The sequence below is a fragment of the Diadema antillarum genome, unplaced genomic scaffold (genome assembly GCF_040938485.1).
Source record: "Diadema antillarum isolate AM-2024a unplaced genomic scaffold, OU_Dant_1.0 seq00000326_RagTag, whole genome shotgun sequence".
In the NCBI taxonomy this organism is placed as follows: domain Eukaryota; kingdom Metazoa; phylum Echinodermata; class Echinoidea; order Diadematoida; family Diadematidae; genus Diadema; species Diadema antillarum.
Genome location: NW_027271344.1, coordinates 1,904,632 through 1,920,093, shown reverse-complemented (window position 1 = coordinate 1,920,093; position 15,462 = coordinate 1,904,632). Strand labels below are relative to the sequence as shown.

The 15,462-nt window shown below is 37.6% G+C and overlaps 1 protein-coding gene across 1 annotated transcript in view; it reads left to right on the top strand.

The window, feature by feature from the left end:
* Positions 1-12,071, top strand: part of LOC139730690 (neutral alpha-glucosidase AB-like) — a 30,045-nt gene extending 17,974 nt beyond the window's left edge. Inside the window, exons 14-26 of the mRNA XM_071641557.1 lie at positions 358-484; positions 2,175-2,398; positions 3,278-3,374; positions 3,923-4,024; positions 5,634-5,692; positions 7,152-7,336; positions 7,677-7,741; positions 8,116-8,189; positions 8,719-8,793; positions 9,410-9,523; positions 9,936-10,045; positions 10,390-10,490; positions 11,515-12,071. Coding sequence (XP_071497658.1) covers positions 358-484; positions 2,175-2,398; positions 3,278-3,374; positions 3,923-4,024; positions 5,634-5,692; positions 7,152-7,336; positions 7,677-7,741; positions 8,116-8,189; positions 8,719-8,793; positions 9,410-9,523; positions 9,936-10,045; positions 10,390-10,490; positions 11,515-11,618 — 1,437 coding nt within the window. The 3' untranslated portion in view covers positions 11,619-12,071. The remainder of the gene's footprint in view (positions 1-357; positions 485-2,174; positions 2,399-3,277; positions 3,375-3,922; positions 4,025-5,633; positions 5,693-7,151; positions 7,337-7,676; positions 7,742-8,115; positions 8,190-8,718; positions 8,794-9,409; positions 9,524-9,935; positions 10,046-10,389; positions 10,491-11,514) is intronic.
* The last annotated feature ends 3,391 nt before the right edge of the window (positions 12,072-15,462 follow it).

Here is a 15,462-nt window from a genome sequence, read left to right as displayed (position 1 = left end):
TGTGATACCATTAAAGGCAAAACATAGTTCTGGTACGCCTGCAAAATTGTCAAATTTCGCTCCAAAATGTACACGTATGCCTAAGAAATGTGTAGAATGACGCTGTAATAACAAGATATTTGTTGGGTAACGACAAAAATGTGAAATATTAATCAAAAATGTTCGCAATTCAAAACTTACCCGATCGGGTCAGGCTAACTCGGACTCGGGGTACTACTCGGCCTCACTTTAATTTATGATATATCTTTAGTATTGTCATCTAATGCATGTAGCTGTCTAACATCGTTTTTCTCTTTTGAAAAGTTGTTTTAATGTGCCACCATCCATATTCATGTTTCTCTATGTTTACTATGACAGATGGTAACCATAGTGGATCCACATGTGCACAGGGATAACAACTACTTCATGTACAGCGAGGGAAAGAACAATGGCTACTTTGTGCAGAAGAATGACGGCAGCGAATTTGAAGGCTGGTGTTGGCCAGGTACGGTGAAACTCGTCACTCAAAAAATGCTCTCAGCAAAACCGTGGAGTCTTGTTCCTTTTATATTGTGCTCGGTTATACAGCAAACTAATGTTAGAAGCTGTTGACCTTGTACTTTTCAAGTTATCACTAGAGTGTGGTGGAAGTTCCCATTGGTATTGTGGAGAGTGATGCAAGAAGGTGATAGTTGTCTTTGATAAAATCTCAACTTGAGAAGATGCAGGCAGTTTTACAAACAGATCAAAAACATGAGACATTACATAAAGCCTATGTTGAACCCTATATATCTGGCTAAGATTGGTTGATTGTGTGTTGTATGTACATGTAGGGCATTAAAAACTTTCAAGATGTGTAATTCATGTGAATATTCTCTCTCTCTGGTTTTTTGTTTTGTTTTGTTTTTGTTTGTTTTGTTTTTGTTACTCATCAAAATCAGAATGTAGAACAAATTAGTTGTGTGGATGCACATTGATCAGGCTTTGATTTCAGTTACCGTACCAAGTTTTTTCCTATCACTTTGAGCATCACTTCTTAAAGTCACAGGAACAAATCCACCTTCTATGCCTATGCATAGTATCTCTTAAAGGCATAATTTACCATTTGCAGATGAAACAAAAACCCAGCAGTAGTGCTTTAAATTGTTCTAAAATGTGAGTTAGGGATAGAAACAACCACTGTAAAAATTTGAATCCGTATAATCGATGTCAAATGTTGTTAAATACACAAAATATAAACAATAGTTATAATAAAAATGGTTCCAGACTAAAGCGTATACAGTTACGGTTTATTGAGAAAAACATTGATATCTCCTTATATTTTAGGCTTTATTGCAAACATTTTATATGGTAGGATGTTTTATGACACAACAGACCTACACATATGAATCAAATGTGATACCTTGAACATTTTTGAAATAACTGATTCCAAAGGTAAACTGGACCTTTAATATATATGACATAAATCTGTGAAAGTCATGCTAGGGCAATCAGGAAATATATCACTATGCCAGAACTTCAATCAACAATCTTAAAATTGTATTCCAACTCGTAGCAGAAAATGTACCACTCGTCAGCTAACCATGCACACAGAGTTGTGAACGTACAGTAGACAGTGCTCATTCTTGTAGTAAACCTTTCTAATGCATGCCTGTAGACCTTGCTTGGTCTTTTCAGTGGCCAAGGGAGGGGGATAGTCATGCTAAAATGAATGCAGCCATTACTGGGGGAAAGACTTTTTGTTGCTACAGAAAGGGAGATCTACCCCCTGTCTGTATCTCTTGACCCCAATGGTACAATGTCACACATGAACAGTGGAAGCAAGCCTCAGTTGAAATGAACCTGGATCATCAATTTGAAAAGAAGACCTTCAGAATCAATGGGTCTACCCATGTATCTGTCTGAAGGAATGGAAAGGAAAAACTTGAGAAGAAGAATGTCTTTTTGTGTCTTGAGGGTGCCAGAGGCAATATTTCATTATTCCTGTGTCAGGGGTCCCTGGGATCAGCTACTGTATGTATCAAAGTCTTTTACTGATGTTTCAAATTCAGTGGCAATGATACTCTGGAGTCACAAGAGTACAGAACTTTGTTTGCAATTTCCGACTGAATCTGCATTGTGTATGTAATATATTTACTTCTAGAGGAAAACAAAGCTCTAGTTTTAAATTGTCATTTTTGACTGGACTGCCGTAGGGTCATCAAGCTACCCTGACTTCACCCGCAAGGATGTGCGTGACTGGTGGGCAGACAAGCTCAGCCACCAGATTTACGCTGGCAGCCGTCCCAACCTCTTCAACTGGAATGACATGAATGAGCCATCGGTGTTCAATGGCCCGGAGGTCACCATGCACAAAGACTCCCTGCATGCCAACGGCTGGGAACATCGTGATGTTCACAACCTCTATGGATTATATTTTGTGAGTTGCCTCTCGTGTGATTTGATTTAGATTTCCTTTGATATTGTGAGTTCTTATTAAAATAATTTCTTTGAATGCAAGTTTGTAAAACATTCTTGAGTGTTTCAGTACCTCAAGCCTTGCTGTGTAAATGAAGTACCTTCATGTAATACTGCTTGATAGTACAGCAAATCATGTTTAGTGTCTAGCGTTACCACTGCTTACCGCAAACTTGCCATCAATATCTTTATTGATAGCATACAGTAAGTGTCCATCAGTCGTATTCTGAGAGTCTGTAGAGTGTGAATCCCTTGAGTGTGTGAGATCAAATAACAAAAAAGGAAAATCCTATGAGTAATGAATGACATTGATATCAGTTGTGGATAATAGGTGAAGAAGATAGCATGGTATCTGTATGGTACGAATTACTGTATGGTAATTCGTAACACATGTATTGTAATGTTGTCTTAAATGCATTTGTAATCAAAATTGTTGAAATTGTTGAAACTAGCTATAATGAGTTTCATATTTGTATATCATTATGTTTGATTATGTTGAAAAAAAAAATGTAAATGTTGCCATACGGAGAATGAATAAATCAAATCAAATCAAATCAAGATTCAAATTGATTCAACCCGTCTCAAGTAAAGAGCTTGAGTGAGACACACTATCTTAGACAGCCTCATGGTGAGAGCCAGGTTTTTTATCCTTGTGAGATGCAGTGATTAATCTTTTAGTTTTAAAGTTAATTGTGGTGATGGAAACTATAAGTGTATCGGAATAATCATGTAAACTGAATGCTGTATAGCTAGTCATTATGCTTATGTCTATATCAAGGTCAAGTTGATGTCCATTTTTTTCCCAACATTTAATCCTCAATACCATCTGTTCGGTACACAGCACATGGCCAATACTGAGGGTCAGATCAAGCGGTCTGGTGGCACCGAGAGGCCATTCATTCTCACCAGGGCTTTCTACGCAGGAACACAGCGATACGGTAAAGTGTTTACAGCCATCCACGAATATCAAGACTACTTCAAACACGACTTTACTTCCTGTATGCAGAATAAATGCTTGAATAGATGAAAGTGTGTGGGATAGACTGCAAAAGTATAGGCAACTTTAATTTGTTGTTTGTGTGTGTTTGTACAGAGAGGATAAAGTGACAAAAAGCATTACCAACATCCCCTGACAGTGCTTCTTGAGATAATTTGAAAGGGAATATGGGCTCCATTAGTCGGAAATTAGTCAGAAATTATGTGCTAGGTGGTAATGAATGCCGCATAATCTCATAACATCAAATATCACCAAGTATTGTCACAATTTCTTCACTTGACTCATATCATTCCAGATTTAAACTCATCATATTTGTACACAACAATCCTGTATCTCAAATTCAAAAAGAGCGTTTGTTCACCTTGACATATCATATTGAACCATGTTTCCTGGTTTAGGTACCCTGTCAAGTGATAGAGTGTCAGAAATATTTCTTTTCAAATGGTAGAGCTTCAAAGTTATTGCTTTTCAATCTGCTTGTGGCAACAGGTGCAATTTGGACGGGAGACAACGCTGCCGAATGGGGTCATCTGAAGGCAAGCAATCCCATGATTCTCAGCATTGGACTCGCAGGCATTCCATTTGCAGGAGGTACGTTTCGCTGACTGAGTGGTGATTTAGGGATTTAGAATTTGCAATCATGAGTATTCTTCATGAATTTATCATACATGAAATTATCATTCATTTAACCTGTGTCAAATTCAACATTATAGCAATTCTGCTATGGAGTAATTAGCAATCAAATCTTTCATGTGAAAACTGGGACTCTTGCAATGTATTTATTTTTGCATACTTTAACCCTAAAAAGACTGGGCTATTTTGGTAGCTCGAAAGACTGGGGGGGGGGGCCTAAAGGGCCCCCCCTTAAGATTTCGGCCGTGGATCGCGCGATCGCCGCGAAAATTTGCACAATGGTAGTGTGCGATGTAATCTACAAGATAGTATATTCACATTTTCCAAAATAGTCTTCTTTTATTTTATTTTGATTAATTATGCTAATTTATGCGAGAAATCAGACTCTTTGATCTAAATCAGTAAATAAAGCTCCAAAAGTCTAATTTTGGTCTAATTATTCTTTGTGGCATTCTTAGCAAATGCACTTGAAAAAAAATTCGGTATCAAAATTAATTTCTTATTTATTTTATTGTTTCATGAATTTCTTATGTATTTCTTTGTTTTTTTACCTTTTGTTTTTGTTGTTTTTTTAACAAAATTTGTGGCAGACACTTTTTGAAGCATGATACTCCTAAAACAAATTGATTTTAGCCATTGAGAGTAAAAATAAGCATATTTATATGAACCATGTGAAAAAACTCAATTTGCATTGACTTTGTACACAAAATCACATTTTTGAGCCATTTTCGGCCTCACATGCATGTACAAAATGTTATGTAACTTCAGAATCGTACCCCCGGGCGTCACAAATTTGGTGTCAAAATGTGCGGGAAACTTGAAAGAAAAAAGTCATAGAGCATCGCGGCGAGAGCATTGCGTGTTGCAGAGTAATCGCGCGAAATGTCGAGGGGGGGGGGCCTTTTAGGCCCCCCCCCCCAGTCTTTTTAGGGTTAAAAGTGGAAATTTGGTGCATTTCACATAATTTTAACTAGTGCTGAAATAAAAGCTTGTCAATTGTGTTCATGTTACATCATGTCAGGTTATTCTTTATCTGTGATCTCAAGGTAGGTATATGTAACTGTTACATTATTTGTAGTTTTCATCTCACTTATCCTGTAGGGCGAGTGAATTTACTATCGTAATGCAGATTAGTTACCTTTTACTGTAGTATGTGGTGCCAAAGCTGTTAATTGCCTTGGCAACAGTGAGTTGTTAGAGGTACTTGCTCAATTGTTGTGACCACCCACAAAATTAAAACATGCAAAATTTATCTTACCCAGCTGAGTTCAAAAAATATTACTTGTGCAAACATTTCTGCCTTTGCAGTCATCATATTAAACTTCATTACCAAAGCAGACTTATCCTGAAAATTTCATCAAAATCCTTTCATAACTTTGTAAATAACGTTTCAAACAGACAAACAAATGAACAAGCACATTCATATGCCAGGAAAAACAAAACATCCTTTGTAACAATCCATAGACTTAGCTGTGGATGGAAATGGTCAAATTTTCATGTGGTTGCCATGGAAATTTATGTGTAACAAAATTCATCATTCTGTATACCATATTGATTTGTGTTTCAGCTGATGTTGGTGGTTTCTTCAAGAACCCTGATGAAGAACTGTTGACAAGGTGGTACCAGGTGCGTCAGCTAGGACCGTTTGCAAATACTGTTATTAGCTCTTACATATAGCATGAAATTAAGCAAAAAAGTAAAGCAGATGCCACCCTCTTTGCTTGGAGTGCTACTTGTGGATTTCTTTTGCAGATGCGGCAGTGTATCAATAATAAACCTGTGCCATTGCTCACTAGGTGTCGCAAACGTGTGATGAAATTACTCTAAACTGCAATAGGAACATAATGAACAGTTTTCTGTAGGTCTATTTCATCCACACCACAGTTCAAATTGCTCAGTACTTGGTCTGGTAGATTTTTAGAAAATTACATAATGAAGAATTGCCCCATTCTTTGTGCAATTTAAACTGTCTGCAACACAAATGATACTGCTTGGTTTAATTGGGTGAAGATTGCTAGAATTTACAGCATTGAAAAGTATTCTTTTACAAATGTGTATGTCATTACTGTGTCTGGTAACCTGCATGCCTGTAGACCTTGCTTGGTCTGTGCCAGTGGCCAAGGAAGGGGGATATCCATGCTAGAGTGATGTCACCACAGCAAAAGGAAAACATGGTGGAAACTAGCCTATCTCTATTCCACCATCATCCACTGTGGCTCACAGAAATGAAATAATCATACCAAGAAAGCTTTGTGCTGCCAGAACACTTTTGAAAATACATCAGTTTGCTGCTTTTATGAACATATGACTCTTTTGTACACTCTGTGCCACATCTTTGGCAGGAGTAATTTTCTGTCCATAACACAGTACAATCATGAAGACTTGTAAATTGCAGAGCCCCCACATTGGGGTTTGGTGTTTGTTATGCTTGTTTGACTCCATGCTAATGTGATACCAACCAGTACATGTGATTTTATTTTTTATTTTTTTAAGGCATAAACATCTCATTACATATTTTCTCCCACATTTTAATCAAAACCAAACGCGTGTTTGCTAGCATGACAGTGATAGTACAATTAGTGTTGTATTTTACACAGAAGACTAATCAATTTCATGATTTGAAGTCACAAAGCACCAAAGTAATTTGAAAGGTCCCTATTGTTGTCAATACGATTGTGCATAATGTGTTTATTGTCTATCGTCACTATTGACTGTGTGCTCAAAGAACCAATTAAAAGCTGTACAGCATAGCATCTTGACACACAGCCATGCTTGAGATTCTACATAAGGATCAGGAATCTACTTCATCCAATATGTTGTGATATTTCTTCTTAATCTTACAGTCTTGTGAATGTATTTTGATTGAAATAATGTTATGAAATTCATGAGGGTTAGGGTAAAGTTTTGACCAAAAATTGTGCAAAGACCAAGATTTCCATTATTTTTGGAGATAACAGAGTTGATGTTTTCCAAAGACAGAGATATTTGTCTTTGGTCACCTGTATGTACATCACCAAACACTCCATCAGACATGTCACTCTCCTATAATCAACCGAGAGGAAAACTGCACTGTGTTTTACCCCAGGCCGGAGCCTATCAGCCGTTCTTCCGTGCCCATGCTCACATCGACACAAAGCGCCGCGAGCCGTGGCTCCTACAGGAGGAAAACAAGAACATCATCCGTAGTGCTATCCGAGCCAGATATGCCCTTCTCCCCTTCTGGTATACTCTCTTCTTCAACTCCTCCAAGACTGGCCTGCCTGTCATGAGGTGAGTGATGTTCACCCTATTGTAATACCAGCATAATGTTCACTGTATTGTTATACCGATACCCACAAAATATCTTCTTACTCTTTTTGATTTCTCATGCAGAGCTGCCTAATTGGTTGTTTGTACCAAATTTAGTATGGTTTTTCTTCATCCAAAGGAGGGAGAAATTAGGATGAAGGGCGACAACATAAGGATGGTATATCTACAGTAAAATGTTATTGTAAAGTGGAAACATGAAAGGAGATTCTAAGAGAGAAATATCTTTTTAGAAGAACAGAGCAGTGAATATTCAAGATGAGTCTTCACAGGGCTTAACAAGTTACGTTATATTCATTTTCAGGCCCATGTGGATGGAATTCCCTGCAGATGTCGACACTTTCACCATGGAGGACCAATACATGCTTGGTGAGTGATGTTTGGTTAGTTTTCATCACTGTGTACAGCATTTATTAACACTGCCATGATGGATGATAACATGAATGTGCTGTTCCATGTCTGTTGTTGCTGATAAGCTCTAAAGAAAACATTGTGTAATGGAAGAACACTTCTGGTTGCTTATATTGAGAGAGAATGAGCAGTGACAGATATATTTGTTCCTAGCAATGCTGAATACTTGCTGAAATATAGCCAGATATTAAAGCCTTAAAGAGAGTGGTGTGATGACTGCCACAAGGTGGAGAATGTAGATTGGGGGGTCATGGTTAGCAGTTGGCCAAAAAGTAGCATTGAGATGTGTTGTCACCTGAGAGCTAATGAGTGTATTTTGAATTTTGCACCAGGTGATGCCTTACTGGTCAGTCCGGTGACCGAGAGGGGATTGCGGACAGCCACAGTGTACTTCCCTGGAGCAGATGTGAGTGTTTGTTTGGCCCACTTACTTGTCCACTTTCAGAAACACAAAAATTTTGCTCATATGTGCGAGTTAAATGATATTGTTATATTTACAACCAACTGTGCTAGAATTGACACTTTTCATGCACAACAACTTTTTTTTTTCTACACAAGTAGTCTTGATGACTGATGGGACAAAGTGTGACAATGTGTCATAATTTACGAGGAAAGTTGCCATGGCAACTTGAATTCCTTGTATATGAAATGAAAACTGAGAAAGTTCAGGTAATTTTGATTCCTAAGACAGTGATTTTTGCCTGTGATATGGCAATTCCCATGAATGATAACAAGTTTGTATCTGTGTTTATAATGAATGGTGCAGTCAGTTTTGTTGCACCAAATTTTCATCATGGCAGCTATTGTTGATAACATTATATATCTACATGTACTTCAGAGCATCATTTTACTATGTTTTTGTATGTCATGCTGCCGGTGATTGTGATGATGAAGTTACTCAATACGACTCACATATCTGTTTTATCCTCTTCCAGCCATGGTATGATGTGGACACTTATTTCACATACCAAGGCCCAGCTACCCACAATTTGGCTGCCGATTTAGATAAGGTATGATTCGGTTTATGTGCTATGTGGATGCATTGTTATGATTTGGAATTTCTCAGGGTTTTCAACCTTCTATCTTTTACACGAGTGTGTCAATGTTACCACAGTGCTGCAAAAAAGATGTTTTGAATCAGAACTTATGAATGAGGCAAAACTTCATGAATGCATGTTCACTAACAGAGAATTTTCCCAACCAGGCTTGTTGATTTGATGTTAAGCGTCCTTCCAAAATTGTGTCAGATTTTCATGTTGAAATCACTGGGATATACCCATGTCATTTGTCAGTTTTGATTGCTTGACAGTACATAGCAAAAAAACTGTATTCTGCCATTGTCATGACTAAAATCCATTTCCCTGATGTCAAAACATTTACCCTTTGATTGTAATGGGTACTGTTGCATGCCTGGAAAAGATGCTTGTGTATACTTTAATGATAATATTTGTTTGTTTTTGTTTTGTTTTGTTTGTTTGTTTGTTTGTTTGTTTGTGCTGCATGTTATCAGGAGTGAAATGAAGGAATGAATCACTTGTGCCATTGATTTGGGTTCTAGTAGATGATACATGAATGTCTCTTTCGTGCTTACCTCTTTTAGATACATGTATTGTGTTTACCCTTTAGATTCCAGTCTTCCAGCGAGGGGGTTCTATCATTCCTCGCAAGGAGCGAGTTCGCCGCTGCTCCACCCTCACTGTGGATGACCCCTACACTCTTACCATTGCCTTGGGCAGGGACGTAAGTTAACCAAGTTTGTTTCACCATCCACCATTTGACAGTGTAGATGACGGTGTACTATAGTGCCTTGTGATGTGACTCGAACAACAGTGTGGATGAAGGAAGTGATGCAAATGATAAGACAAGTATGATACAAACAGTACCAATTCTTTCATAAATTGTACTTTTGAAGGACAGTGTGCTGGTAGGACTGCATCAGTCTAGTGCATGGCCTGTGCCATTGTTTTCAAAAGGTAGTGGTATCTTTGCAGTAAGTAGTCATTGCTCAGTGCCTTCTATCAATGCCACACCAAGACCCAACATGCTCAGTAATGAAGATCACACCCAAAGACAAGCAGTCTAATGTTAGATTTCAATTACATAGCTCTTTACCACCTAAATGTCATTGCTGTTATCTCATTGTTTGATCCAGGGCACAGCTAAGGGAGATCTCTACATTGATGATGGCCACAGCTTTGATTACAAAGAACAAAAGTTCATCTACCGGGAATTTGAATTTAGCTCCAACAGGCTACAGTCGAGGTGAGTAATCTTATTTCTATATTCACCAAATAGTGGAAGTCATTGGTACACGCCAGTTTCTGATCTCAAGTTTTGTCATGAAGCGCTTTAAGAATTTACTGCTCTGATGCTTTGGAGCTCCTTTCTTAATGCCTTATGCTTTCAAATATGTGGCAGGATTTAAAAAAAAGAAGTAAGATGATACATTTTTGCGAATTGCTTGCAACCAAACTCTGCTCAGGTGTTACAGAAGATTGAGGGACCGTTAGTGTCCTTATGGTTTTGTTATTCAGTTGCTGCACCTGCTGTAAGAATTAATTCATGGGGTGAATATTCAAGTTTCTTGTGACTTTTCTCTCGTGCAGGGCCGTGTCTGGAGGAAGCTTCACAACCAAATCGTGGCTTGAGCGTGTTGTCATCATAGGAATAAAATCAGTGCCACAAAAAGTTGAACTAATCAGCCAAAGTGAGTATCATTATGTCATTGCTGCATGTCAAAAAGTTGAAAGTGTTTCTTTGTTGGGTTATTTTTTTTATCCAACCCTTTTCTTATGTCCAATTAATTCTCAGTGAATGATCATAAGGTGGAAAGTTGATTGGTAGGCTAATATTCACCATCCTTTGTATGCTGTAGAGAGCAAAGTGATGATACTACAACCGTTTGAAAACTGTAAGCACATCACAAACATTTTTGTAGTTTTGACTTTCTGGGATTCAATTTGGAGAGGCATTTGAGGAAATGTCATGGTTTCTTAATTGTAAACATCTCCCCTCTCTCCCCTCCCCTCCCCCCAAAAAAGTAAATAAATACAGGCAACTCAAATTAGAATGAAGTCCTCGGGACCTGCAGTCTTCTTTCACTATATTGAAATTTCATTAGCCAAACAAGTAAAGCATGTAAAGATATATAATTTATTAGTGGAAAAATGAGCAAAGAAAATGGGATTCCATCCGGATTAAAAAAAGATATAAATCGGGATTTAAAGATTTATAAGTTCTCTGGGGACCTAAATTTTAACTTTGTTTTAAAAAAATTTTGTTTAAACTGTTGCTTCCAGTGCACTTTTCTTTGGTGAATGTCAAAATATTTCTTCTTTCATTTTATAGTGAAAGAAATGTGAGATGTTTCACAATTCTTTTTCCCATAGGTACAAGAACTGGATAAAGTTTAACATGTGAATAGAGAGGAGATCTTTTTGGATGCTTTGCTCTTTCCGGCTAGTGCTGTCATGATACATGTATCTCTCTACATTTGGATACTAGTGTAGACACTCAACATACATTTTTATGCCTCCGCCACGAAGTGGTGCCGGAGGCATTATGTTTTTTGTATTTGTATTTTGGTATTTTTTGTGTCATTTTGGTCTCAATATTAATTTTACCGGTAAACTGTGCGCTTAGAAACATCAGTATGAAGCGCCTTATAAATGTATTGTATTATTATTATTATTATTGTTTTCTTTCTTTCATTTCTCTGTTTCTCCTTTCAGCCACTACCCAGTTATCTTTCACTACCTCACACAATCGGCAGGTGTTGACAATACGCAAGCCAGGAGTCAACATAGGCCAGGACTGGACAATACGGTTGTCGTAGTGACAGCACAGTGACTTGAAGTCCCACAACAGTAGCATTGATATGTATATAAGGGTCTAGTTTGGAAATGGGTTCAGATAATTTAGCCCCTGTAGCCAGCAACTTCCTGAGACAAATATTACCAAATAATTGGCCAACTGGTGTGAGTTAAAGGCTTTGATAGTACCAGTAGGGACCTAGAATATGTGTTTAAATTTTGTGAAACTATAAGTAAACCTCAAAAGGGCATTCAATAAATTTGTCATTTAGAAAAGATAGCCTTGGTGCACATGACATGTTACTTGATCATTTTCAGATCTGTGTCAGGTATCCACAATTTGCCACCAGTATACAAACTTGTACCTTCCAACTGTCACAAGAAAAAATAAATTTGTCTGTCTTGGCTCAAGGGATAAACACACACACATCCATACACATATACTGTAAAACGAGGAATTTTCGTGTGCATTTTAATTTCGCGAATTTCGCAAGCGCCAAGATTCGCGAAATTAAAATGCACGCGAAAGTTCTTGTCTACACTGTATGCGTTGAATGGCAGTGGCAGTTCGCGAAAATTTCATGCCGCAAAAAAGGCCGTCGGCTCCAATTCGTGAAAAATTCATGCCGCGAATATATCATGTTTTACAGTACATCTGTGAATATTATTTCTATATTGCAATCTACACACATGCTTTTTTGGTCACTCCTTTTCCTGGCTTTTTCATGATAGTATGATTTGACTGTCCAGAATCTACACTCTGATGGTCAACAATAGAAGAAAAGAAGTGGGCAGAAATAAGACAATTCAGAATAGGACAGATATCAGTTCCACATAGGCAGAGAAATGGAGGAGCATATAAATTCATTTAATGGGGATTTTAAGCCTTGTTGAGTACTTTTTTGCAGAGGAATGTGGTCAGGGAATAACATTGTTTCTTTGCATATGTGATATGACAGTGGAGAGTGGAATCTCTTCACAGAATTACTGTGGGTCTAGTCAGTATGTCTTCATTATTCATCAAAAATGTATGGAACAATTATGTGTTCTTGTCAAAATATTTTAATGGTCAAAGCTACATTGCTGTAATATTGATTTATCCTATTGCCAGTCATGATCACTGTTTCTGTTAATTAATCCAGCGTTGTATGGTGATTTATCTTGTAGAGATCTTGTATTATTCTATAGATGAAATCAGTTGTTCAGAACAAGTGATGAAGACACATTACGTACCATCCATTACTTCATTTTATTTGAAATGCTTACACTTAAAATCCATATTTCATGCAAGATCTTCTTCCATCTACTGGACAATGAACATTTGTTTATATTTTTGGTCATATTATAATCAAACAGGGTTGCAGTAGAGCCTACTGAATCTTGTGATATTTTGCACATGATCGTGTAGCGAGTGTAACTTGAGCATATACAATATGACATGTAATACACAACAAATTTGATTTGTTGTGTGTGGTGAACATGTGTGCCATTACAAATCTTGACACAGTACATTGAAATCTGTTTTGTGAGAATTAAAAACTAGGTTATGGTATGCTATACTGTAAAAGTGCTTGTGGTCTGCTAATCTTTCATGTTGATATTTGACAATGTATGCCTTTGTTATATTGGTTTGTGTTATTTTTGTGATGTCAAGTGTAATGTCAAATTTTGCAGAGTTTTGTTGGTAGGTATGCAAAGGCAAATTTCGCTGATTCACAGGTGCCATGTTTGACATGTTATGAGTAAACTCTTAATCATGATTTGCATGTAAGAAATCAGACATATTTGTCAATGCATTAGTTACCTAGAATGAAATACACTCAATACTGTATGTTATTAGCAGACACACAAAAAAGCGAAGTCAGTTGTGATGTCTGGCTTGATTCTCCATCATCAGTATTCTGCACCTCGGATCATAATCTTTGATGTATAAGAGTCTACACCCTCCAGTGTAGCTGCAAAGCCATTTTGCACTTTGAAGACACTATAGAATACCATACGAATAATTTATGGTGTAGTTCATGTCCGCAGACTTCTCGTCTCATATTCCAGATAAATCAGATAGAAGCTTGGCTTGTTGTTGCTAGTGCCTGTCATTTCCTGAAAATTTGAGATTACGCGAAGACATTGCACATAACTGACAGAAGTGTTCTGGCCAGATACAAGTATCTCGACAAATGTGCCATTATTTTGGAAGAAGAATTTGACGAATTGGATAGACAAGTGGTAAGATTGTAGTCAGTCATGTTCAAAATTAAACACTTCTGGATGTATATTTGTAGTATTGTGTATTGCAATGCATGACATGCTCAAAATCAAATTTGTGGATGTGTATTTGTCATCATGTGTATTGCAATGCATGGAGAAAAACATGCAAAAACATCAATTAGTGTTTTTGTGTGTACTTGTCTTTTCTATGAGCAATGTAATTTTGTACACGTTTTCCACCATGTTCGATCAAAGGATGTTACACGTCCACACACATTCTATGTGACAAGAATATTTTCTGCAATAGCTGAATGAACTTGTACTGTACTTGTGTCGCTGGATAAAATCTGGTAATAAAGAGATGAAGTCGACAATGAAATTTAATACAAGAATTCTGGTCTGAGCTTTTGTCATTTCTTTTTGCAGATTTATAAATATGGCATTTATTAAAAAGAAGTATGATGTATGTCAGCACATCCAGGACACCTTGACAGATGTTCTCAAACAAAAGAATGGATAAGACATAACTAGACAAAGAAATTGACATTACGTTACACTACATGTGATATCATTGCCTCATTAACTTACATTAGGTTATTCAGAAAAATGCAGGTGCAAGTAATATTGATAGAAACCATGCTTTTGGTGAATGATTTGGCAACTACCGGTACAACTCCATACCCTCAAAACTCATTGTTGCTTTATTGCACTACTCGGCAATAATTGTGATACCATGGATTAGATTTATACTGTAATGAACTGTAGTGAAGATGTGTGCTGGTCAGTGTGAGCCTTGTGAGGTAATTAAATCAGTACTAATGACACTTGAGCCCCGTTTCAATAGAGCCTTTCAAACCAGAGTTATCGTGACATCCAGGCAATCTTTTTTTATTGCCCTGCAAAATGTCGCTCTGATGTTGTAGTGTTAACTTTAGCCAAAGTCTACCCCTAGCCAGCAAGGGTAATTACAGTACCTCGAATTTACCCTAACATTACCTTAACAACCATTCTGTTAAAAACGCTCTAACTTGTAACATTTCTTTGACGCACTCGACATGCATGAGCAACAGTCTAATCAGAATGACACACCGCTCGCCAATCATGTGCGTGGATTGTAACAACACCCCCTTGGCCCATGAACAGGTACACCGTAGGTTGCTAGAAAACCTAACCGGAGAAGGTTTGTGGTTTGTGTCTGTTAAAACGGTACCCCTCCCCCTATCCTGTGGTTTTATTGCCGGAGTCTACGAATATTGTTCTCTGGATGTAGTCGGGGTAAGGTCTGTTTAACAGGGCCCCAGAGACCCTGGTTCAAAGGACTTTGTGCTTGTGATGTGCACTTAGTGCACACTAATTTAGCTCCACAAACATTTTCAGGCCCATGACTATGCTGGCATCCCTGCATGTTGTATGACAGAACCTATTTCCCTGACTTCTTGGTTCTTGCTGAAAGTTTTAGCTACATAGATAACTTTACTATATAATTCCAGTGACATGTTGACATCTGTTATCTCAAAATTTCTCAGCAGCTTCCATCTTGTCGCATCATGCTAGTCTTCCTCCATGTCAAATCTTCCTCCATCACATTCATCTGTTTCTGAAGAGCTTAGAGCTTTGCCGCCACAGCTCATGGTTCAGACTGAATACTCTGGCCTGGGT